The sequence below is a fragment of the Enhydra lutris genome, unplaced genomic scaffold, assembly GCF_002288905.1.
Source record: "Enhydra lutris kenyoni isolate GAN:26980312 unplaced genomic scaffold, ASM228890v2 scaffoldscaffold29, whole genome shotgun sequence".
NCBI lineage: Eukaryota > Metazoa > Chordata > Mammalia > Carnivora > Mustelidae > Enhydra > Enhydra lutris.
Window position 1 is genome coordinate 3,502,941 of NW_019154113.1, and position 25,602 is coordinate 3,528,542.

Sequence of the window (25,602 nt, forward strand, 5' to 3'; positions counted from 1 at the left end):
CTTCTACCTTTACAGAATCAGATCTGAAGTCCCCAAGGTGCCCATCCAAGCTGGTGGCCAGGTGCTGGGGTCCCCAATCTGTTCCCTGCAAGTGCTGCCTCCGGCCTCCCTGCACTTTGCTGCTCCCCTCCCCAGCTCTATTGTGACATCACTAACATATAACATCATGCAAATTCACTGTGTACATCATGATGACTTTGACTCAGGCGTCTACTGAGAAATAACCGACCCAGTAAGGTTAGTTAGGTCTCACCATAGACTCCTTTGGGCTTCTTGAGCCTGCCAGGCCAAATCCCATCTTCCAAATTTTGTACCTACTCTGCGCTCACCCAGGAAAGCTCTTCCCTGGGATGTGAGCCCTTCCAGTGGACTTCCTCGATGCCTGTATTAGTTTGCTAGGGCTGCCGGAACCACGAGCTGGGTGGTTTAAAACTCTGGCTCTGTGCAAGAAACAGATGCCCTCACAGTTCTAGAGCCAGAAGCCCAAAATCAAGGGGTCAAGCCAGGCCATGCTCTCTCTCAAGGCTTCAGGGAATAATCTGTTCTATACTTTCCCTTAGTTTCTGGGGGTTCCCGAAAATCCTTCATGTCCCTTGGCTTATAGGTGGGTCCCCCAGTCTCTGCCTCCACTTTCACCTGGAGTTGCCCCTCTATACCTGTGTGTCATCCCCTCTTCTTATAAGGACACCAGTCATGTTGGGTTAGAGCTCCCCTAATTCAGTAATGACCTTATCTTAACTTGATTACATCTACACGGACCTTACTTCCAAATAAAGTCCCATTTACACCCCCACTAACTGGGGGTGAGGATGCCAACACGTCTCTTTAAGGGTCACAATTTAACTCATAACTACCTCCTGTCTGTGCAGAGTCCTGATCTACTCTGTCATCTCTCTGCCTGCTTTTTCTTATGCCATTTTCCACTATCCAAAGATATGCACGTGGCTATCCCAAAGGATGATGGCAGCTGTTGAAATTAGACTCTCTCCACCCATGTTCCTAAAAATTGTACAGATAAGCAAAGAGAGAACACCAAACCACCCATTGCTCACGTCCACAGCACACCTAAGAGGCAGAGAGAAGAAAATAGCTAAAAGTCAGGGCCCAGCCCCAGCAAGATGGCATCATCCCGAAATATGGCAGAAGATGGCGTCGCTGATGGAAGAAAGCGCCCTTGACTCTCTGACAACAGAAGAGGGAGCAGTTGCTCTGCAAAATCAGGTCGACCCCCACTCCCCAGTCCCCTGGCCCATCTCCATTCTACCATCCCCTCCTGCCCGGCCAGGAAAATGCAACATCAATAATCCAGAAAAAGAGCCAAAGAAACCTAGCAACCATACAGAGTTACAGTAAAAATAAACTGAGAAAGAGAACCAAAACTTCTCAGCCACTTTGGAAAACAGTTTAGCAGTTACTCAAAAAATGAAGCATAGGGGCGCCTGGGTGGCTCAGTGGGTTAAGCCTCTGCCTTGGGCTCAGGTCATGATCTCAGGGTCCTGGGATCGAGCCCCACATCGGGCTCTCTGCTCGGCGGGGAGCCTGCTTCCCCCTCTCTCTCTGCCTGCCTCTCCGCCTACTTGTGATCTCTCTCTGTCAAATAAATAAGTAAAATCTTAAAAAAAAAAAAAAAATGAAGCATAGAATTACCACCTGACCCAGCAATTCCGCATCTAGGTAGAGACCGAAGAGAGATGAAAACAGACGTCCCCACAAAAATTTGTACATGAATGTTCATAGCAGTCCTACTTTGTAGTAAAAGTGGAAACGACTTACATGCCCAGCAAATGATGAGTGGAAAAGCAACATGGGGCATAGGCACCCACGGAAGGCTATGAGGCAGCGAACAGGAGGGAAATACTGACTCACATTTCCACACGGAGGGACCGGGAGAAGCCCACGCCAGGCGAGAAAGGCCAGTCCCAAAGGACCACAGAGCGTCTGATCCCATTGACAGCAAATCTCTGGGAGAGGCAGCTCCGGGGTTGGAAAGTGCCATCAGTGGTTGCCAAGGGGCTGGGTGAGGAGGGGAATGGGGAGCAACGGCTAACGGGTGTAGGTTTCTTTTGAGGGGGAAGAAAATGTTCTGGAATCAGATAGTGGTAAAGGTCGCACAACTCCCGTGACTAGACTAAAGCCCACTGAATAGTGAATCTTAGGGTATGTGATTTTTTAATCTTAATAAGGGACAAGAGGAAGCATTGAAAAAAAGTTTTAATTATCAATAATAATAATGAAAAAATAATAATAATAATAAATAAATAAATTTTTAAAGCTGGGGCAGATAAAAACCCACGCACGCGTATATCGGCGCTGTGCCAGTTATGAGGGGATTTCCTTTCAGTTCCAAACCTGCTTCTTCTACGGTTTTACTTACTTACTTACTTACTTTATGTTGAGAGAGAGAGAGAGCTTGCGTGTGAGTGGTGGGAGGGAGGGGCAGAGGGAGAGGGAGAGAGAGGATCTCCACCAGACTCCACACTCAGTGTGGAGCCCCACACGGTCTCCATCTCACAACTCTGAGATCGTGACCTGAGCTGAAATCAGGAGTCTGACCCTTCACCGACTGACCACCCACCCAGGCACCCATTCTACTGGGCTTTACGGTGAGACCCTGTCTCTGGACCTGCGGTGCAGGAAAAATAGGATGTCTTTGAGGTTTCTGGAGCAGCAGAAGTTCACACAGTGGGTCGCGTACCTGTTTCACTCACGTTTTATTCTTTACATTTCCAGGAATCCAAACTCTTAAATGGTTACATTTTTGACCCAGTAATTTAGTTTCTAGGAATTTATTTCAAGAACCCACAGGAGACACTTTTTGTAAACCTGAAAAAATGGGGGCTCCCGGGGGCCTCAGTCCATGAAGTATCTGCCAGAGGCTCAGGTCATGATCTCGGGGTCCTGGGATCGAGCCCCATGTCAGGGACCACGCTCGGAACAAGGTCCTCTGGAGATTCTCTCTCCCTCTGCCTCCACCTCTCTCTCTCTCAAATAAGTAAATAAATCTTTTAAAAAACCTCTTGCCTAGTATATTTGGGGGATTTCAGGATAGAGCGGCTGGAAGCAGGAAGCCAGGTGCCAGCCTGCTTGGCCTGCAAGGCGGCTGGCTGTGAAGGTGGCGGCTGCTGGGAGTCCCAGAGTGCTCGCGCCTCCCTCCCGCCTGGAGAACCCGCACGGGGGTCAGGCTCCCCGCCCTCCGGTTAATGAAACCGTCCCCCCACCACACACACGTCCTCACACATATACACACTCTCACACACATATGCACACTTTGTCTTATATATACAATTCATATCCTTTCTGTCGCAGGCACACACTTCGCACGCTCACACACACACACACACACTTCCTCTCATACACCACACACGTAACTCACACATACTCTCTTATACGCATTCCGGTGTTCTCTCATCTTTTACATAGACACACTCACTGAATCACACTTTTTAAAAAAAGATTTTTTCTATTTGAGAGTGAGAAAGAGAGCGAGCAGGGGGGAGGAAGAGGGAGAAGCAGACTCCCCGTGGAGCAGGGAGCCTGACTCGGGGCTCGATCCCAAGATACCGGGATCATGACCTGAGCGGAAGGCAGACACCCAACCGACTGAGCTGCCCAGGTGCCCCACCCATTCCTACTTACACACAAACGTGCACACTGGCTTTGCTGTCACTGACCATGCTCAACCCCCAGCCGCACCCCTGCAGGGGGCCACCCACAGCTTTTCCACTTGGCAGAGCCAAGGTGCCTTCAAACAAGAGGCGACAAGGCTCAAGGGCGCTTTTCGCTAGAACTACTTCGGGAGGAAAACATGCTTCTTGAGGACTTGCTCCTCCTCGCAAGGCAGGCCCAGAGGCAAAGCTGATCCTGTTCCCCGGCCCCCGGCCCCCCCACCAGGGGAGGATGAGCGCTCACTGCCCTGCTGGGGCAGTGGGGAGTGTAGGGGCAGGACCTGCCTGTTCAGGGTCTTCTAGAGTCTCCCTGCCTCGGAGGGCAGAGATTGGGGCACTTCCCCACGTGCGTCTAACTTGTCACAAGGAGCTGATCACTGTGACCCGCACCCTGCACCCCTCTCCCCCAGGGCCGAAGGCAGGGAAGCAACCGCACTGCCCGTTGGAAGGGCAGCCCCCAGAGGTAAGGAGCTGACCCCTGGGCTGCCTGATCCACAGACACCGTGGCTGGGCTCACGGGTGACACTCCCGGGCATCCCAGGGCTCACCGCCTGCTCTCGCCACCTCGAGTCACAGCTTCCAGGTGCCACTCAGTGCAAAGCCACGTCAGCTCTGCTGTCAAGATAAAGGAGTTGATTGCATCTCTTATTTGCCACAAACTTGAGTGACACGCAGATTCTGAATATCTTATTTTGCTGCAATTTTAATCTGGGTTATATGCAGCCTGTCAAATTCACCTTCCAGACAGAGCGACAGTGGGGGCTGGGAGCTGGGGGCTGCAGGGAGAGGACCACCCTGGGGTTAGCAGGCAGGGGAGAGGGGACGCAGGGGACAGGGAAAGGGTGCTGAGTCGCAGCACTGGGGACCCAGAGCCAGACTTGCCCATTGGCCCTGGAGTGGGGGGCAGAGAACGGGGGTTGCAGTGTCCATTTCCAACCACCAGTTTGTTGGGGGATGACAAACTATGTCAAGACACCAGAAGATTCAGGTCTCCAGGGCCCAAAGGACACGGGCCAGCCCTTTGAGGCCACATATCCCAGGGGCCCACACCACTACAGCTTTATGAAGTTGCTGAACTAAATCACTACTCTCCCCAGAGGCTTTGCGGGTCTCAAAGGTTCTGGGACTAGAGAGCACTTTCTAAGAAAAATAATACAAAATGATGGCTCAGAATTGCCAGGGGCCCAGCAAAGGGGTCTGCAAGGCAAGGGCCTCTGTCCCCCCGGGCCCAGAGGACACTCAGCCTCAGGCCCGCGGAAGGCGCAGCTGGAAGCTGTCCACCATTGATCAGTAAGGCAGCTTTTGTTTGATTTGCTGTTCCAACATTTCATTTTTCACCTGGTAGAAAGATACACCTTTTAACATAAAAATTGGCTCCAGATATGAGTCCCCTGGCTCCCCCTGGGGTCCTCATGGGCTCTCTGTTTGCACGGATGATCCCAACGAGCCTCCCAGCTTCAGAGGCCATGAGGCTATGGTCCCCTTCAAAGGTAACAACACTTGGTGTCCCAAAGGAGTCCCCTGTTCCTTGAATGCCCCCCACAGTGGCATCACCATTGGCAGTGCCACAGCCCGCCCCCCCAGGGTTTCCTGAGGTTGGGAGGTGACCTCTCCACACAGGGTCTGCACAGCCCCACAGTGGCATGCTCACGTTTTTCTGTTAAAGTCCCACTTTTCTGAAGAAGTCGGTCATAAGCCTTCCAAAGCGGTCCTTGACCACCCCACAAGATGCAAAGATTTCCAGATAAAAATTTAAGAAAAACACTGCTGCATTCTTTTTTCCCCCCTCTTAAAAACCAAATGAAATATGAGAAATTCCAGTTATTCAGAATGACTGGAGTTTTTCTGGCTCTTGGGACACTGAGATTGATCGGAAGTTACTACACAGAGCCCAAGGGAGCCATTTCCCGAAGGCTTACCATTAAATGCACGCTTATTCTTCATAGGCTGAGTTTGGGATGGGCTGATCTGCAGGTATGTCCCATTTTCTGGGACATGGGCACCCTGGTCCAGTTGCTGTGTGTGTTCAGAGAATTCTGGTTGCAACTGTTGGCTCTCATGGAATCTGGAAAAGCCAGTATGCATGGCCGCTTGCCCCCACTCCCCTGCAGGCCAGGCAGGAGGGTCCCTTAGGAAAGGATAAAGGGTGTCATGGGTTCCTGCTGGCCTTGCTGCCTCCGTGAGACCCTCACTGGCCCTCAGAGGTGGTGCTCTGGGCCGTAAGCTGCCTGGGGGTTGCTAAGAGGCACAGAGACTAGGAAAAACCAGTGCTAGCGGGCCTGGGACACAGGTAATCCCCCTCCTCACCCACCCGCCCCCACCCCTGAGTCAGCAAATGCTCCCCTGTCCTCCTGGCTGGCCTGAGCAGAGTTTTGTTGTTGTTTTAAGATTTACTTATTTACGTGTGAGAGAGAGAGAGAGAGAGAGAGAGCATACCTAAGCAGGGGGAGGGGCAGAGGGAGAGGAAGAGAGAACCTCAAGCAGACTCCCCACTGAGCATGGAGCCCAATGGGGGGGCTCGATCTCACGGCCCTGAGATCACGACCTGAGCCAAAATCAAGAGTCAGTCCCTTAACTGACTGAGCCACCCAGGAACCCTGGGCTTGAGCAGAGTTTTAATCAGATTTTTTTTTTTTCTAAGTCCCTACAAGATAAACTGCGCTGCGGGATTAAGAATTTTGAGGAAGGAAAGGAAGAATAAAAGAAGGGACAGTTTTTCCTCTCAGCACAGAAATATATGGAAATCTTTCAAATGAGAAAGAGGAACAAGGCCAGGGAGGTGTGGGAGGGGGGAGAGGGAGGGAAAGATGGAGGGTGTCCCTTTCACGGGGTCTGCTTCCCTTCCCTGCACCTCCTGCCCCCTCCCTGCCCCTCAGAGCCCCCGGTGACGGCCTCCATCAGGCCAGATCTGAGGCCAAGACCCCCCACTCCCGTCCCCTGCTCTGAAGCCGCCTCCATGGCTCTCGCCCTCTCTGTGCTCCTCTTCCTCCTCCCACACGGCCCTTCAGCAGTTGGAGGCACTTCCTCGGCCTGCTCTGGGTTCACTCAACCCAGCGAGGTGACGCTCTTGGTCCACAGGATGCCCGAACTCTCATCTGCACCCTGCCACTGGGCATTCAGTTCCCTCAGCTCAAGCATCCCCTCCTCCTCCCCCAGGCCCTTCTCTGCTGGCAGGAAGTGTGTCTCGGGGTCTCCAGCCCCATCACCCCAAGGCTCGCACCACACATGCCCCAGGAGCCCTTGACAACTCCCCCTTCTCAGTGTGTCCTCAGTGTCCCCTCCCTGCACCCTTCCGAGGGTCTGTCTGGTGGCCCCCTTCCCACCAGCCCCCCTACAGATACCTGCACACCCCCACCTCTGCTCCGTTCTACTAAGGCCAGTGGGTTCTGCCCCAGGAGCTCCGCCTTCCTTCCCCCTCTTTGCTTCCCCCCCGCCAACCCCGTGTCCTGCCGTGGCAGCAGGTGTTGGGTGGCTCTGTGGACGGCTCCGAGCCTGGCTCCGATGCGGACGCAGCCCAGCCGTGGTAGAGAGACTTTCCCATCCCATCTGGCTGGTGGAGGGCTTCTGGCTGTCTCAGCCCCCCAGGCTGTGCGTGTGACCAAATCCCAGAGGGCGCCGCCGCCGTGAGCTTTGTAATCTGACAGATCTTGCCAGATGGCCCTCCGATGTGGGGTGCCCCATAGGCTCTTCCCCCTAGAAATGGTTTTTTCAGTTGGGGAAATAGTAAGTGGTCCGTGTCTTTCTCAAACAGCTGAAGATCATCGCGCGCACGGAAAATGTCAAAGGCCTGGTGACTGAGCCGTTTGTGTGGGGACAAGTCCTGCCCCTTCATTCTGGTGTTAAAAGTTGAGACGTTCTGTCCCAGATGCCAAGTTCTATAGTATTGGAGCTGAGTGACGGATCATGGAGAGGGGGCTTCATGGAGGCGAAATTCAGGAGGCAGGGAGGGTGGCAGGGGAAGATGGGGACAAAGGGGAGGGGTGATTCAGGCTGCAGACACATTGCAGAAGGCCTGAAGCGATGGCCACTGGGAATTCCGTCCAGAAAGTGCTGGCCCTGGCCCTGTCCTGGGCTGTTCCAAGGAAGGAGCTCTTACAGGAGGTGAAGGGGGAGGGGAGGGGTGCAGGTGGGAGGAGGGGTACAGGGGGAGGGAGGAGGAGGAGAAAGGAGAGGGGAGAAGACAAAGGGGAAAGGGGGAGGGGGAAAGCTGAGGGGAAGGGGTCAGGGGAGGGGAGGAGAAAAGGGGAGGAAGAGGGGTGAAAGCTAAGGAAAGCTACAAGCCCGGTTGTGGTGTGAGAACAAAACTTCCAAGCTTGCTCCTTTTAGAAGGAAAAATGAGGAGTAAGAAACCTAGAGTTTCTCCTTTGAGGCTAACAGCCAGCTTTTGGGTGCCTGGGTGGCTCAGTGGGTTAAAGCCTCTGCCTTCAGCTCAGGTCATGGTTCCAGGGTCCTGGGATCGAGCCCCCGCATTGGGCTCTCTGCTTGGCAGGGAGCCTGCTTCCTCCTCTCACTCTGCCTGCCTGTCTGCCTACTTGTGATCTCTGTCTGTCAAATAAGTAAATAAAACCTTTAAAAGGAAAAAAAAAAAAAAAACACCCTTTTTCCTGAAAAGGGTGAGTTCCTACATCCTGTCTTCTTTGGTGACCGAGTGAAGACGGGAAGTCCCACTCACCAAAGTCCAGGCTGTGGTGTGCCCTGGGCTCAGGGAGCCTCCCCTCCCAGTAAGGGGACACCCCTATGTCGAACACCCTGAAGCCTGGAAAACAGAACCGGTGAATTGCAGGCTTGCTTCAAGGAGAATTTCTGGGGATAACGTCAACGTGACAGGTTTTGCCCAGGGAAAAACCTCTTTCTTGGGCACTTGGGGGCTTGAATGATCTCTCCTCAGGACCTAGGGGTGCTGCCAGCTGCTGAGGGGCCAGAGACCCATTTGTGGAATTACTTCGAGACAGGTCAGCAGACACGGGGTCCCCAAGTGGCATGACCGCTAATAGGGAAATGAGGTCATTGGGTGGAAATCAAGGTCACAGACTGCACGTATGTGTCCCCCTAAGTTCATATGCAGAAGCTCATCATCCCACCCAGATGGAACGAGGAGGTGGCGCTCGGGGGAGATGATGAGGGCATGAGGGTAGAGCCCTCACGGATGGGATTCGGGTCCTTACAGGTGGCCCCAGAGAGCCCTCTCAGCCCTCCACCACGTGAGGATACAGGGAAGAGATGCGTCCCTCCGTGAGGAAGCAGGCTCTCCTACTGGCGCCCTGGTCTTGGACTTCCAGCCTCCAGAGCTGCGAGCAATCCATTCCTGTGGCTTAAAGCCCCCCAGTCTATATACTTTGTCACAATAGCTCAACTAAGACAGCCAGGTGTCTCCCCGAGGCCCTTTCTATTCTTATCCTTCCCAATTACAAAAATAAACCCTCCTTGTTAGGGAAAAATGTAAAATGCACAGGCACTTATTAACAGCCCCATAATATCGGCCTCCCCTCCAGCGGCAGAGATGAGCTCTGGTAACGGTTTGACATCTCTTCCTCGAGAATGATTTGTGCGTGCAAAGGGACATGTCCCAGAGAGATATGGCCATTTAACCATCTGGACTGGAGGAGGGTAAACTGAATGTTTTATGTTTTTGCACCAGGGGAAAAAAAAAAAAAGATCAGTTCAGTCATAAAGAAATGAAGACACTACATTTTCTTGTCAAACAAAACAACAAATCTACGGTAATGATAGTATTTCCTGAAGACGGACTGCGTGCTTTCTGTGGATTTACTCATTAACAGTAGTGATCCTTGGGACACCTGGGGGAGCTCAGTTGGTTAAGGGTCTGCCTTCAGCTCAGGTCATGATCCCAGGGTCCTGGGATCAAGTCCCACGTCGGCTCCCTGCTTGGCGGGGAGTTGGGTTCTTCCTCTCCCTACACTGTGGCTTGTGCTCTCTCTCTTGCTCACTCACACTCTCTCTCAAATAAATAAATAAAATCTTTAAAAAAAAACAAAAAACACAGCCACCCAGCAGTAGTGATCTTACCAGTTCTGTCTCAACTTGGTGGGCACAGCACAGTGCCACAGGCCGTGGACTTAACCAAGAGAGATGTACTCTCCCACAGCTCTGGAGGCTGGGGTCCTCGAGGTGGCCGCAGAGCCGGGTGCCGGTGAGGACTCCCTTTGCGCTGCTGACAGCCACGTTCTCCCGGTGCTCATGTGACCTTTCCTTGAGGTCAGCACGTGGGGGATTGGAGCGGGGAGAGCTCGGGAGAGCCTAAACACAAGCATTACTGTGTCTGTCCGTGTGAGGCCATCAATCCCATCATGGGGGCCCCACTCCTCATGACCTCCTCTGTCCCTAATCACCTCCCCAAAACTCACCTCCAGCCCGTGGGGGTGAGGGCGTGATATAAATTTGGGGAGGACACAGCTAGGCCATAGCCCATGGGGTCACCAGTCCTGTCCTAGAGATGGGGAGGCGGAGGCAAAGAGAGGCAAAGCCTCCTGGAAAGGTTCCGGGGTGCATGGAGGAGGCGGGCTCACCCAGGAACCCAGCCGAGTAGTGCTGTGCCTCTGGCTCATTGTTCCTCTGTCTCCACCTACCTGCCAGCTCCTGCAGCCCCTCTGCTACCCCATGGGTTCAACTGCACGGTTTGCTGTGACCATATCACAGCCAGGCTGGGTTTCCAGCCCTTTGTCTCTTATTCCGTAATCATAGAGTGGATCATTTCTGGCTTTTTCTCCATTACAAAGAGCACCACAGCCAACGTCCTTATAGACCTGACTTGGGTTTTTCCTGTGAGATAAATTTTTAGCAGCAGAATTGCTGGGTCCAAAGGGCTTGGAAGTTTTAAATTCAAGGTCTCCTACTCAGTCGTCCTCGGAGAGGAGGGGAACCACCGTCCTGAATGTACACCTGAAACCAATATAATACTGTATGTCAACCGTATTTCAATTAAAAAAAGAAAATCTGAAAGACAATGTGAGACTAGAGATGAGGTCCCCACTTTCAAAGTGATGGTTAATTTCCTGCCGGTGAGCCTGGGTATGGCTAGGGGAAGCAGAGACAAGCTGGGCAGTGGGACACCAACGGGGTGAGACTCAGTGGACACGGACGAGGAGGAAGGTTGAGGGGCTGCAAACTGGGGTTGCGATGTAGAAAAATGCTCTGGCTCCTGCGGAATGCAGAGTGGGGAGGTCAGGCCGCTGAGCAACGCTGCGGGAAGAGCAGCGCCTTGGCGTGGGGAGCTGTGGAGGCCTTGCCTGGGCTGAGCCGGGGGGACGGGGGTGGAGCTGTGGCTTCCGTGTTGGTGGTGGTTGTGCCAACAGGAGACTGGCTGCGTTTGTGGACATGGTTCCCCTCTCCCTAAAAGAGCGGGGGCCACGTGTCACTCACCGTGGCCCCCACCCGTGGTTCCGCAGTGTGGGTTAAACCCAACTCCCTTGCCCTGAGTACCTGGGATGTTTGCCTGGGATATAGAGAAGGCAGAAGAGAAGGATGGGGAGGAAGAGGTGGGGTGGGGGGGGATGGGGGGAGGAGGGGGAGGAGGAGGAGAAAAGAAGAAATCAGAAAGAAGAGGTGGAGGAAGAGAGGCCCACACCCGGATGCGGAAGGGCAGAGGCCCTGCCTGGCCACGAAGGGACTCTGTCCTCACGGGGCCCTGTTCCCTCCGCAGAGCGGTTGGTGACACCTTTTTCCTTCCAGTGCATTTCAAACTTGGAAATTGTTCAGTAGGTAATAAGTCTGGGGTTTTTATCGTTTTCTTCCTAATTGCAAGGCTCATGAGAACAGGAGCGGGTGCCATCTGTACCGTATTCATCATCCTGCCGCAATGGGGGAAAATGAGTAATTTTAGCATAAAATGTAGAACTGCCATGAAATTCAAATTGCAGTAAGTTGACAAGAATTATAATGTTTGCGGAAAAACTCATCTAGGAGGCTAAAGTCATCACGTGGAAAGCAGCAGCCTCGCGGCTGGGGAGAAACGGCCGTGGCCTCTGCTGAGCTGGCGGGACCCAGTGCACGTGCCGGTTGACCATCTGCCCAGGGCGGCAGCGTGATCTTTCCTGCAGCCTTCTGCTCTCGAACATACGCTGAGACGGAGAAAATAGGAAGGTGGGCCGCGCCCCTGCAAATAGAAGAGTTCTGCGCACATGAGTATCAGCTAGGTAGGCAGGATGCTTGCCCAATCAGTTATGCATCGGAGGGGATGTTTTGTTGCCTTCTGGGAGCAGGACTGTTTCCTGAAATGGGTTGCCAGTAACACCCACGAACAAGGAAGCTGGCCTTCAGCCTGTGATCTAGTCACAGATCCAGGGACACAGATCCAGCAGGAGGAAAGAAACATTCCCACAGATCCCAGTTGCTCACATCAGAGCAAAGGCAGGCAGGAAATGCGGCTGCCCATCTGCAACCCGACAGCTCTCTCTGGCTCTAGGAACTTGTAAGTCGCTTCTTGCCCTTGAAAGCGAAAACCACCCAGGCTCTCAATTGTGCGAAGGCTGAGCGTGCGCAGATCTGTTATACTGTCCTCTCTTAACGTGGCAGACGGCCCAGCCCCTTCTGTCATCACTACCACTGGAATTAGCAAGTCCTGCGGTCTGTGGACCCGGTGGTGCCTAAATTTAATACGCGGTCACTTTCACAAAGGCAGGCTGGTCCTGCGTGACTTTTCCCCAAATACTGTGGTGGAGCTACAATGTGATTTCGTGTCCCCTGTGCACACCGATTCTCCAGATCCTTCCCAATGCCATCAGCCCTAAGCAATGCACGCCGTTTTTGCAGAGCAGGAAGCCACACGCACTGGAGTCCTTCCCCTCGGCAGGCAGGCAGGAGTGGCTGTCAGCGGGGTGAGGGGCTGATACTCATCTGTCAATTTCCGCAAGTTAAGAGTTTCAATGCGGCCAAGGGTCATCGGGAAATGGGCGCTCATATTCCCACCTGCCCTTGATAAGACCCAAACGTGGGGTGGAACCGGCAGGTAGGTTTCACCCAGAGGGGTTGTGACTAGTGCGCTGCCATTTGTTGACAGGGCACACGCCAAGCATGCCCTTCTGTGCTATACTGGTTCTCAGCGGTGTCCCAGGCCATTCCCCAAGGCGGGACATGTAGGGAAGCTCCAGTTTCGGCCAATCAGGGTATGTGTCAGGATAGAGCCGCTGCAGCAGCAAGTGGCCCGCTCAGCTGAGCAGTTACTGGGGGCAGTCCCAGGCGGGGAGGACTGTAGGGAAAAGAGCAGGGAGGACAACGTGGGAGGCTTTCTCCCAGCTGGGCTGAGAGTGTGGCACATTCAGGGGTGACAAAGGTCACTAAGAGCAAGAGAGGGGAGGAGCATGTCTGGCTGAGTGCCAGGACCAAGAGGGGGTGCCAGGGCACTGTGAGAATGGAATCCTCGACCGCTGGATGATTTCTTTGAAGGTAAAGAAGCCAAAGAGCTTGGAACCTTCTGTAACTACTATTACTGATGCTAGCTAGCACGTTCCTGGGGGATCCGCGACTTCTCTCTGGGGTACAAGGCAGTTTGTGCTTCCTCCAAATTCTAATCAAGATGAGTTAGAAGAAATTTGTGTGTAAGAAACAGGAGTGCAGGGGCGCCTGGGTGGCTCAGTGGGTTAAGCCGCTGCCTTCGGCTCAGGTCATGATCTTAGAGTCCTGGGATCGAGCCCCGCGTCGGGCTCTCTGCTCAGCACGGAGCCTGCTTCCTCCTCTCTCTCTGCCTGCCTCTCTGCCTGCTTGTGATCTCTCTGTCAAATAAATAAATAAAAAAAATATTAAAAAAAAAAAAAAAAGAAACAGGAGTGCACTTGAACGAGGAGCTAAGCGCCATCTGGGAGGTGGTCACTGCACGCAAGTGGGTGGCTCAGTTTTCAAGATAATGGCCACATATCTTCGTTAACCCTGCTCGCCCCAGACTGGCAGAACATTCCCAGCACTGCTCTGTCAACTTCTGGCCCTGAGGGAGAGCCTTGACCTTCTGATCTCACTTCTTGTGGGAGACAATCATCAAAACTCTTTGAGGGGCGCTCCGTGTTTCTGGGGCTTGAGGCCGGCTTGTGAGCAATGCTGGTCTGAACTGGTTGGTTTCCATTTGCTCTCAGGACTGCCCTGTGTCCCCACAGCTTCTGCACACAAGCCAGCAAGACAGGCTGACCTCTTGCAGGAGAAAGGACCAGCATCCTGGACACGTACTCAGAGGCTTCCCCATGTTACAGGCTGTCACAGATGGGAGTGTTAACACTTGCTATAATTAGGGGACGGGTCCCTGAAGCCTGACAGAACATCTCAACTGTGTTTATTGAATATTCAAAAACAAAGGGAAGAAGAAAAGCTTGTCACATAGGGGAAGAGGCATGAAGCCATGGAACGTAGGCCCCAGTTCCATGGGGCAGTGCTTCCATGCAGGGGGGGCCTCCATTTGTACCTCCATCCTCCTCTCTGGCTCGCTCTCTCTCGAGAAACCCAATGAAACCCCGGGACTATTGCATTACACTAATAACAATCTGCTAAGAAAGTCAATTTTGCTCTAAATCACTTGGCTTCAAGGGTTTCTGAAAACTTATGGATGGCTCCCCTCTCACGACTCCCATTTCTGCCTGGTGCGCACCAAGACTGGGCTGCCTTAGGCCTCAAGCTTTGCCTTCTGCTTTACTTCCCCCCCTCTTCAAATTGTCCCCATACAACATGGAAGGGACACATTCTTACAGATGCTCTGGGAAATGGCATGTCCTGGAAGTCCCCTCCAAGAAGTCCCAACACCAAGGTTCCGGCCAAGGGAACCCTCTGGCCTCTGATTTGAAGCTTGTTTGTGTCACAGACCAGTTGCTAAGCACCGAACAGTTTTAAGTGAGAATACTGTGCTTTTCTCCCCAACACTTAGACATTAGCAAATTGGTTCCATGTCTGTTTTCACATTTTCCTTATGTCTCAGGTTCTAGTAAAAACAAAGACAAAAACAAAAGAGTGGTGTGCGGATCAACTTTTTTTCTCAAAATAAAAAAAACTGTGGGGTGCCTGGGTGGCTCAGCCAGTTAAGGGTCTGCCTTCAGCTCCGGTCATCATCTTGGGGTCCTGTGTCAGGCTCCCTGTTCAGTGGGGAGTCTGCTTCTCCCTCTCCCTCTGCCCCGGCTCCCCCACTTATGCTCTCACTCAAATAAAATCTTAAATAATTGTGACCTCAAGCTTAGCACAAATACACCAGCATCAAGACCTCCGCACCCCCGTGTGTGTGACCCCCCCGATGCGGCACACAGCAGGGTAGCACGACGCAGGGCCATCTTCCGCAGTCTATTCCCTGCACTGGTCAGGAGCACCAAGTGAAAACCGGCTTATATATTCCGGGCCTGGCATCCTTCTAGTAGGGAAAACAGCGCTAACAGAACTCGATTTTTGATCTTCAGAGGTATGTGGTTTCTAAGACAACTGGCAATAGTTCACTGGGAATAGTCTGATCTGCAAGCGGGGAGCGCAGACAGAGGGCTCCTGCACGGCATGCGTTTCTCCAGCGAGCACCTTCTGTGCCAACTTCCGGCCAACCCGAGGGCTCACGGTGACCTGGACAAGACACGCTCTAGCCTGGGCCATTTGTAAAGCCATGGTCTCCTACACGACAGGACTGGAACAAGTTTAACCTACACCTTCTTTGTGAATTCTGAAAGCACCAAATTTGCTACCCCTGCGTAGTCCCTTCACTGTCAAGTGGTTTGAAAGGAAAGCACAGAGAAATTAAAAATGCCATTAACTGAGCCTGCTTTTACTGGGACACTTGAGATGACACGTGGTTCTGTCAGTCTGCACATTACGGCGGGTTTCCCCAGCTCTCGATCTGGGGGAACTTGGCTAAGGAACCCGACGTGGGACATCTCTGTGCCCAGTCATTCTGCAGAAACCGGAGCCAGCCTCTTAGCCAGCAAATGATTTTCAAACCACCCGTCAAGGCAAACGACAAACGCTTGTCCCCCATTTGCCTGCATCTGCTGCCACATCCCCATCCCCTTGCCTGGGTCCCCACCTGTGTGGTGCCCAATGTGTGCTGCACTGAGTGAAAATGGGCGAAGTCAAAAGGAAGAGGAACTGACTCGAGTCCCCTGGTGGACGGACACTCACAAGATGTTCTAGTAGGAGAGTGTGAGTCATGTGGCAAAGGGCAAAACCAGCCTTCTGACCCCAGAACTTGGCCCTCTGAGTCATTTCAGCGGTCCATGCTCAGTGCTACAGATAGATGGTCTGAGGGAACAAAACTCTTATTTCCATAAATACTGAAAAGCACAGGTCTATAAACCTTGCCTGGGATTCATGTAGTGCAGTAAAAGCCAGGTAGCTAGGAACACACAAGACTTACAGATTATGTTCCTTCTGCTGATACACGCAGACACGGGCAGTCTCGCTGAGGCCTGTGTGCGGGGGTCTGTGTTCACAGTAAGGACACATTCTTAACAGAACACACTAGTACACCTGAACAACCAAGGTAACACTGTGCCAACTGCCAATAAAATAAAAATAAGGGGACAGACTAAATGGAACGCAACATATATCTCACACTATGTATAAAATTAACTCAAAATGGATCACAGACATATAAATAAAACCTGAAACACTTCTGAAACAGAAAAATCGTTGTGCTTTGGCTTAATCAAGATTTCTCATATAGGACACTTAAAGCATGATCTATAAAAGAAACGAACTGACCTTGTCAAAATTAGTAATTTGGGCTCTTCAGAAGACACTATTAAGAAAACAGACTGAGAAAATGTACTCACAAATCACACATCTGATAACGAATCTGCATTCAGGTTATATGAAGAACTCTTGAAAGGGCGAGGAAACAATGCAACTTGCAAAAATGAAGATCTGAACAGATACCTCACCAAGGAATGCCTGGCAGGTAAATGAAATGATGCTCGGCATCCTGAGTCATCAGGGAGGCAGCCCGTTAGAACGTTCGGTTGACATGAGACTACTGAGCACGGCAAGTGCTGGTGAGGGCTGGGGGCCGCCGGCTGCTCCCACGTGGCTGCAGGATGCGGGACAGGATGGCAGTCCAGCAGGTGGGCTGGCAGTTTTTTAGAAAGTTCAACCTATACTTCAATATGAGCCAGGGGTCCCACTTAGGGCCTTCAGTCAAGTGAAAGAATTGATGTTCACACAAGAACCTAATGCAGACGTTTGTAGCATTTCTATGTATTTTATTCATTATCTCCAAACCTGGAAACAACCCCCAAGTGCCCCTGGGGCTGGAGAGAGGCGGAGGCGTGCTCACTTGGCGGAGCAGGAGGGATACTGCTCTGTGGTAAGGAAGAACTACTAATACTTGTAGCTTCGTAAATGAATCTCAAATGCTTTATACTGAGTGAAAGGGGGCACACTCAAGGCTGCACACTGTGGGATCCCATCATGGGATCCTCAAGGAGGAACTACAGGGATAGAAGAGAGATCACTGTCTGCTGGGGCTGGACAAGTGTGGGGAGGGGAACAATGAACTTTCGGGGGATGATGAAACTGCTTACGTATTAATAGTAATGGTTATAAAACTACGTATGTCTGTCAAATCTGGAGAACGGGGCGCCTGGGTGGCTCAGTCATTGGGCATCTGTCTTCAACTCAGGTCATGATCTTGGGGTCCTGGGATCGAGCCCCACATCGGGCTCCCTGTTCAGTGGGAAGCCTGGTTCTCCCTCTCCCACTCTCCCGTTTATGTTCCCTCTCTTGCTGTCTCTGTCAACTAAATAAATTTTTTAAAAATCTTTAAAAAAAAATCTGGAGAACTATACACTAAAATGGATACTTTTCCTGTACAGACATTTTAACCATGACAAAAAAGAGGAAGCAAACGAGACTGGATCTACATAGATATTCGCTTTCTAGCAACAACCTAAATGTCGTTATGGTGGTGGTTAAATAAATATGGCAATCACGATAGAACATTTATAGCCATTAAAAATCATTTTCTACCCCCAAATGTAACAACACAAGAAAATGCCCATGTTGCTTTTGGACAAAAGCAGGAAATGGGAAACAAAGCTATATACAAACTGGTCTTAAGGAACACAAATGCACACCTCACTATATGGATATTTACGACGCAGCGGGAACGCCACCGAGAATTCTACAGCTGGCCTCCCTCCTCTTGCTGTGTTTCAAGGTTCCCGTGACCGGCGCTGCTCATCCATCACAGTGCACTGGCCGCGGGGACACACTGCAGATGCCCCACCAGCCCAGGGCAGCAGAAGGGACTAGGTGACGAGCGCCAGTGTGTGGGATTTTAAACAGGATTATAAAGTTGCACGAAGCTAGAAATAGTGGGCAAACAGACCAAACCAGCACTTTATTTTAAAAAGTTTTATTCTGCAGATTTAGAAATTTGAGATTTTTTAATAACTGCAAAAGAAATTCAGTCACACCTAATGATTGATTAACAGAATGTAGTGGTGTATTATCTAAACAGAAATCGTGCTGATGTGCCATAATAAATTGTCTATTAGTAAAAAAATACACTTTCGGGCACAGCATGGTATCACAAATTACAGTCAGGGTACTTTGCAAGAATTTAATCAAACTAGAGAATTCTGAGTAACTGTATCTTTTAAATGCAGCACTTAAAAATGTAACAACTCTGTGCATTCTTTTTCTTAAAAAAATGACCTTGTATGTGTCATAGAAATGCTGCTTTATTGCTGCAGAGGTCAAAGTTCAAGGCTCGAGAGGTACAGGAGAGAAATACAAAGGTAGCCTTAAGAAACTCAGTTTTGTTTATGTATAAAAAAGGTAAAGTTTATAAAAGTTAATTTACAAACCAAGAACAAAAGTGGTATGCACGCATTATGTACAAGCATCCTTAAAACGTCAAAATTTTCAAATGCATAGCCAAAAGAACAGAAAACCACCACTGCCCCTGGGAGGGGAAAAAAAAAAATCCCCAAATCACACCATTATTTTCTTCTGGGTGATTATACATTTCTGAAACCACCAAATCCACAATTTACTCAATCTTTTTCATGATACAGTATCTAGATGCGCACAAAAGCCATAAAAACTTAGTAATACACGGAAAGAATGATCTAAGAATTAAAAACATGAGGGTAAGGCATTCCTGCTGGTTAGTTTGTCTGTGGTGATATGGTTAATTTATAGATCCGATGAGGCCACAGAACCAGTCTCACATGCTTTGGTGTCCTTCCCTAAAAAAATGTGTTTTCATATACAATAAGTAATTGTCTTCACTTCACTCCCTACCCCCCCACCCCCCCGAAAGCTGTAAATTCCCCTTGCTGTACATTTCTGTTAAATTCACTACACTGGTTTATATGGTCCAGTACGTTTTTTAAATGTGTGCACATTACCTCATGCATAATAAAATAAAATGTGTATGCCAGGCCAGGGCCATAATAAAATTTGAAACAGTGTACTTTGGAAAGAATAGAACTCAAATGCACCCCATTTACTGGCTGGTATTTTAACGGAAATCAGTAGATGAAGTAAGCAGTGACCATAAAAAAGTACAAAAATCATTACAAAGCAAACCATCTCTGACCGTGCGGCCAGCGCCGCTGGCTTTCCCTCCACAAACACGCAGAGTGCAGCATGTTCTCGGACTGCAGAGCAGGTGCGTGCTCACTAATCTTCATCTGTTCAAATAAAATGCTTAATACTAACAAACTGCAGTATCAATTCTAAGAAAAGTATAATACTTGATAGAGTGTTTCCACTTAGATTTAGTAAGTTTAACCCAGTTTCACATTATTTAATCAAATTCCTATATTTTAAGAATTAAAAGTGGTCAATCAGGACAGAAACACAGTTTGCTCCAACAAGGTAATTTGGATCTCCAGGAAGACACTTGTTTTGCCAGGTTTTAGGATCACCTAGAAGAGAAAAAGAAGTTTCTGTCATTTGTAGTTGATGAAACCACTAGCCAGGATGCTGTGTAATCACGGGCAAACACGAAGACATACTCAGATACAGTTCTCTCCTATTTCTAAGGAAATGTGCACTTGTATCAAGACTCTAGGTGCTGTACTTCAATGAGGACCCACGGGAATCTAAGGACTCAGAGCTGTTTCAGATTTCTCTTTTACTGTGTTTCCATGTTCATGCCGTTTCAAACAGTGAACAGAAGCTGGGGCGATCATTTATGCCTGAGGTAGTCCCAGTGCCCGGGTCCACATGATTATTAACAGCACTTCTGAAAGCTGAGGCAAAAATGGTATGCTCACCCATGTGAACTGAGTAGGAGAATATTATTTCTCATACTCAACTACGGACCAACATATGAATGCCTGAAAGTTCTGCAGAATATAGTCCCCTTTACAAAAATTTTTTAAAAATTTAAAAAAATAAAAATCAGTTGAAGTCTGGACCAAGAGTTTCTCAGCCTCAATGTTAGCTGTACAACAAAATCACTCACATAGTTCTGAAAACTCATCAACTGCTGAATCTGAATCAGGGCTTGGGAATCTGAATTTAACAAGCTCTTGGTGATCTGAGATCTGCAGCTAGAGCTAAGAAGCCCCAGAGAGCGGACACCAAGTATGAAGAAGGCTGGGATGACTATATGGCATCCAAGATAAGTGATGTTGAAAGCTGCTGACTTTGCCTTCCTTCTGCACCCCCGCGGGACGATGTCTGGGGATGTTTTTGCTTGTCACAACTGACATCTAGTGAGTAGAGGCAAGGATGCTGCTAAACAGCCCACAGTGCACAGGACAATTCTTATAGCAAAGCATTATCATCTGGCCATAATGTCAACAGTGCTAAGGGTGACAGACCCTGCCTACACCGAAAGGGTCTCTGAGTCATGATGGGCCCAGCAGTTTAAAACAGAGTGACTAAACAGAAGCAAAATCACTTCACAAATATATAGGGGCTTATGCTGTACTGCAGATAACAAGCATCTTTAGGAAATGAAGTAGAGCTATGACAACTCTTTAGAAGTAAATAAAAAATCTTAACTTTAGGCTCCAGTTTCCTTCCAATATAGAAACTTTTGCTGGGATTAAGTCAGTCATCATCAAAATCTACCCTTGACTTTTTGAACAGAAACTCAGAGGAACAAAGCATTCTAAAACCATACAGGATTATACAGATGTACATTTCTGCTCTAGGTGAATGTACTCACATTTAACACAGGAAAAAGTTGTTTCAATCTAACAAAATAACTTATGTTCTGTGGCATAAGATACAGAACAAATAGAGAAATCACTTATGGTTCATATAATATCTGGGGGGAAAAATCGCTACAAAACAAGTAACTGCAACAGTTACTTTAAAGCTTCTCATCCTAATTTGTTTAGAAACGATCAGAGCTCATGCTACAACCTGAGTTTCAGAATATGTTTAAAATGCAGTTTCATTAATATTAACTCAAACTGGGCTAATAAAATGCTTTTCCACTGGTGGAGTCCCTGAGGAAATAGCTCTACTATCTAGTGTGTTAAAGCTAATTTATTAGCTTTCTCCAGAAAATGTAGATATCAGGAAATACATATTTATAATACAATTTTTAATCTTGGGTAGTAATAGAATATGTTCCTGTAATCTTTGTATCCTAAAGCTCCATTTCATATTGAAACTGTATAATGCTCACCTGGTTTACTAAAAATTCAGAAACAAAATTTTAAATTCTTGTTTTTCTATATGAGGTTCAATTAAAGTGATCTATACCAAAAATATAGAATGTTTCGACTGGTAACTGATGTAGTCACCCAAGGAAGTGAGAAATATGAAAACGCAATGGAAGCTTTGAAGCTATGATCTTAAGAGCAAAAAGCCATTTAAAAGTAGTGTGTTTAATAGAAGATATTTAGAGTTTTACACTGAGAAACCATGGCCGAGTATGATCACAGTTGAAGGTACTTTTTGTCTTTCAAGTTTCTCTGGTGTATATACTTTGTAGGCTGAGAAATTAAAGAATGGTAACCAAAACTAGAAATTACTGTATAAAGGAATCCAATCATTTTAGTAAGAAGATAAAAGCACCTATATATGTAGGGCAGTAACAGTTCTCCCACTGCATCTTAATAATTTTAACAGAACAAATAATTTTCTTGAACACCAAGAAAGAGTCAACCTTTGGCCAAATCATCAATGTTTAAAAGGAAGAAACTTCTGTACCTTTCCACATTCATTTATGCACCACAAAGAAACGTTAAAACACTGGTGATGCCTACAAGGCCACAGGAACGGAGGTAGAGATTTGCTCACGAACAGCATGGGTAGCTCCAACAGCCCAGGGATTAATCAATGACAGTACCCAAAGCCCCCAAAGGACAGAGTGAAGACAGCATACCCGACGAGGAGTCGGATGATTTTAGAGCAAAAGACCAACCGTCAGGGGTCATGGACGCACAGTGTGGTAAGCGCAGCTCCACGGGCTTCAGGAACTTGAGGCCATGGGGCCCACACATCACTAAGGGGCTCAGCAGTGTCTCACCTGCGGTCAGGGAGGGGGTAAGGGTGAGAGGTTAGATGGCCATCTTTTCCTTCTAGACCACAGTTCTCCTCACGCCCCCTTCTAATGACATGCTTCAAAGCCAAATGCAGTTAATTCTCTACAGACACAGTGACCAAGAAAAAGAAATGACAAATGTGTAATCGAGAATTTTCTAGTAGCCACTTTAAATAAAAAAGACAAAATAAATTTTAATATTTATGTAACCCAATATATCCAAAACATTATTATTTCAACACGTAATCAATATAGTGAATTTCTGCATTTCAGTGTGTATTTTTACACTTTCCAGCACATTTCAATGCATAACAGCCACAGGTAATTTTAAGAAACAAAACAGATGAACACAGGGGAAGGGAGGGAAAAATAAAATAAGATAAAAACAGAGAGAGAGGCAAACCATAAAAGATTCTAACTATAGAAACAAACTGAGGGTTGAGATGAAGGGGAGGTAGGTGGGAGATAGGCTAGATGGGTGATCCGCATTAAGGATGACACTTGGGTTGTGATAAACACTGGGTGTTATATGTAAGTGATGAGTCACTAAATTCTACTCCTGAAACACTGCACTATATGTTAACTAACTTGAATTTAAATAAAATCTTGAAGGAAAAAAAGTGAAAAACTAGGTAGAAAAAAAATTATTACATGAAAACTTCTTGCAAAAAAATTAATCTGGGAATCAATTTTATGACAAAGTAGAGAATATGCACATAATAGACAGAAACTTTGCCCCAGCTTAGTAGTGTTATAGTCATTTTTATGATTTTTAAAATAACCTGTCATTTCCTTACTGTCACAACAAAGATAATACTAGCCCATTAGGACTGCATTTCAAAACTGCTTATGTCTATCACCTCTCCTTTTTAAGTTTTCAGTGAAATAGTATTTTATTTTGTATCTTTCGTTTTCAATGAAATTTTTAACCAAGGATGTAAAATTAAAAAAACAAAAACCCCAAACGTAGCTACAGGTTGCTGGTGGCAACTACATTATATCATGAGGTTTTTGTAAGATATGTTCAAATATACTTTTTACAAAAGCTACTTATAGAGCACCTGGGTGGCTCAGTTGGTTAAGCGTCTACCTTTGGCTCGGGTCATGACCCCAGCATCCTGGGAACGAGCCCCACGCTGGGCTCCCTACTCCGAGAGGAGCCCGCTTCTCCCTTTCCCTGCCACTCCCCCTGCTTGCATATGCTTTCTGTCAAATAAATAAAATCATAAAAAAGAAAAATGTTACTTATATCTGGTGTTTTAAATGTATTTGCTGCCGACCTGGTTTAAACGATTCATGCAGGGCCCACATATGTTAGTATTCCACAAAATGTAAGAAACTGAGCTAAAGTGACGTATTTAATTAAGGAAGTAAAGCAACTGCTACAAGATTCCAAAAGAAGTCGTCACACAGTTCATCACATCGTCTTGACAGATCCAGAAAGATTATGGGAAAAAAAAAACAAAAGACAAAAAACAAAAAAAGCCAGCTTTCCTAGATTCCTTCAAGTTCAGAAACACGCACGGTAATACTCAATAGGGATATATTGTTTACTCTGCTGAGTCTTACCGGGATCAGGGGTGGGAGATGAGCACCTGCCCTAAGACGCTTCTATTCTACAATCATGTGACAGGCATGGAGCAAAGCCTTTCTAAGCGGGTGTTACCTAGACCCATCTCCAGAGATGGGTGAATGGCTCAAAGACAGATTTGGTGAGCTCTGCTACCCACCCAGCAGACAAGCGGAGGAATGCCCAAGGCCTGTCAACTGTCAACACTGTCACTTTCACACTGAAAGTAGAGCCCACCATGTGCAAAGTCTAGTGTGCTCACGATGCGAGTCCAAGGCACGCTCATTTGTGCTCATTTGAGGGGCCTTCCCTGTGGGAAGAACATGCTGGGGTCGGCAAAGTAGAAAAGGGGTCCAGATTATGTTCTCAACTGAGCACTACAAGCTTTGAAGAGCACAGAAGGCAACTCTAATTATTAAAACTGCACAGAAAAATAAACACACTTACCTTTCTCCTTATCCAAAGGTGGGAGGATGCTGTTGTCTCGACAGACCTTGAAATAGATTTCCTGCTCAATTCCCTCAGGAATGGCTCCTTGTGGGATAATTATACTAACGCCAGTTTCTATGGAACTCAACACCCCGCCATTGCTGTTAAACACGCCTCGGGCTGTGGCCACCACAGTATGACCATCCTCATCTTCATCTTCTTCCACAGCTGAAGGGCTGAGAGTTCAGTAACATCAATGAGTAAACCCCCAACAACACACAGGCATTCCCACTATGACTCTAACAGGTGGTTTCATTTTATTTTATTTCTCCATATAATCAAGAAGGTAAGCTTTCAGTGACACGTTTTACTCACAGGAAGGATAAATCCTATTCCTCCCGGAGAAATCAATTTCACGTTTGAAGATAACTACTCAATTTCCCTCATTACTAATTTTTGCAAGCAGAATGTACAAGGCCCAACCATCTTGCTCGCCTAACTGCTATGGTTCATTGGATTTAAGAAACACATTTTCACAACCACGAAGCTCGTGTTTTACAATCGGCAGTCACGGCTTAATTGGCAGCACTTTTTCTCCTTCTTAGTGATACACACACAGTGGTGCATTTATTTCCAACGGAGGGCATCTGAGACCTGGTAAGTACTCATCAGGTTCTCCACCTCCCTGGGAGTCAGTGCCATGAGGTAATACTTTGGTGTGGGTACACCTCAAAGCACCCATGAAAAAAAAAAAAACATATTCACTTAGTACATAAAGAATACCAAAGACCAAGGGGATGTGGTATCAATGACTGCTTCAAAAATGTAGGCTATCAAGACTTCTTGAAGTAAAATTTTAAGTTCACAACCTGAAGGTGAGCAGAAAGATGGAATGACACAGTAAGGGTGTGAAGGGAAGCTGTAGCTTCATTCTCGCACAACCAGAACATCAGGGACAGTGCTGGTGTGTGTGAGGAAGAACAGGCTTCCCATCCCCCACTAAGGGAACGGTTCACAAAGAGAAGAAGGCAACACATTTCCATGAGCGTTCTTGCTCTCTGGACACAGAATGAAGGTGGCCCTCCTGGCGCAGGTTCTGCCTGCTGGTGCTTCTATTTCAGCAGGCGGCCTGACAATGTAAGTGGTTTTGGGAGGCTGAGGCTGAGTCTGAGGTGAAAAAGAGCGGACAAGAACACAAATGCTTATGTTTTTGAGAGATCCTCACCAGGCCAAGGTTAGAGATTATGGAAAGCTATGGTTGGTTGAGTAAGGGCTCTGAGGTCAGATGTAGCCCCCCCGCCCCCCCCCCCCCCCCCCCCCCCCGCCAGCTGTGTGACTCTGCCCAAACCACAATGTCACTCATCCTCAGTCCTTGGTAAAACACAGATAACGACAACACCTACTGTCCATATGTGATCGTTCGTTGCATTACTTTATTAACATTATCTTGTACCTCTTGCAGGACCTTTCACCTAACAGCATTCATTGCAATAACACTGTGGTTTAAATAAAAA

The 25,602-nt window shown here is 48.3% G+C and overlaps 1 protein-coding gene across 6 annotated transcripts in view; it reads right to left on the reverse strand.

The window, feature by feature from the left end:
- Nucleotides 1-17,969: 17,969 nt before the first annotated feature.
- LOC111152592 (tight junction protein 1) overlaps nt 17,970-25,602 on the reverse strand; it is a 250,919-nt gene continuing 243,286 nt past the window's right edge. For 2 of the 6 annotated variants that reach the window (XM_022511098.1, XM_022511100.1), the window contains 3 exons: nt 24,107-24,324; nt 21,931-22,074; nt 17,970-19,507 (listed from right to left, as the gene is read on the reverse strand). In XM_022511098.1, the coding sequence (XP_022366806.1) occupies nt 19,413-19,507; nt 21,931-22,074; nt 24,107-24,324 (457 nt within the window). In that variant the 3' untranslated portion in view covers nt 17,970-19,412. The remainder of the gene's footprint in view (nt 19,508-21,930; nt 22,075-24,106; nt 24,325-25,602) is intronic. The other 4 variants (XM_022511099.1, XM_022511103.1, XM_022511102.1 and 1 more) reach the window with 3 other exon arrangements.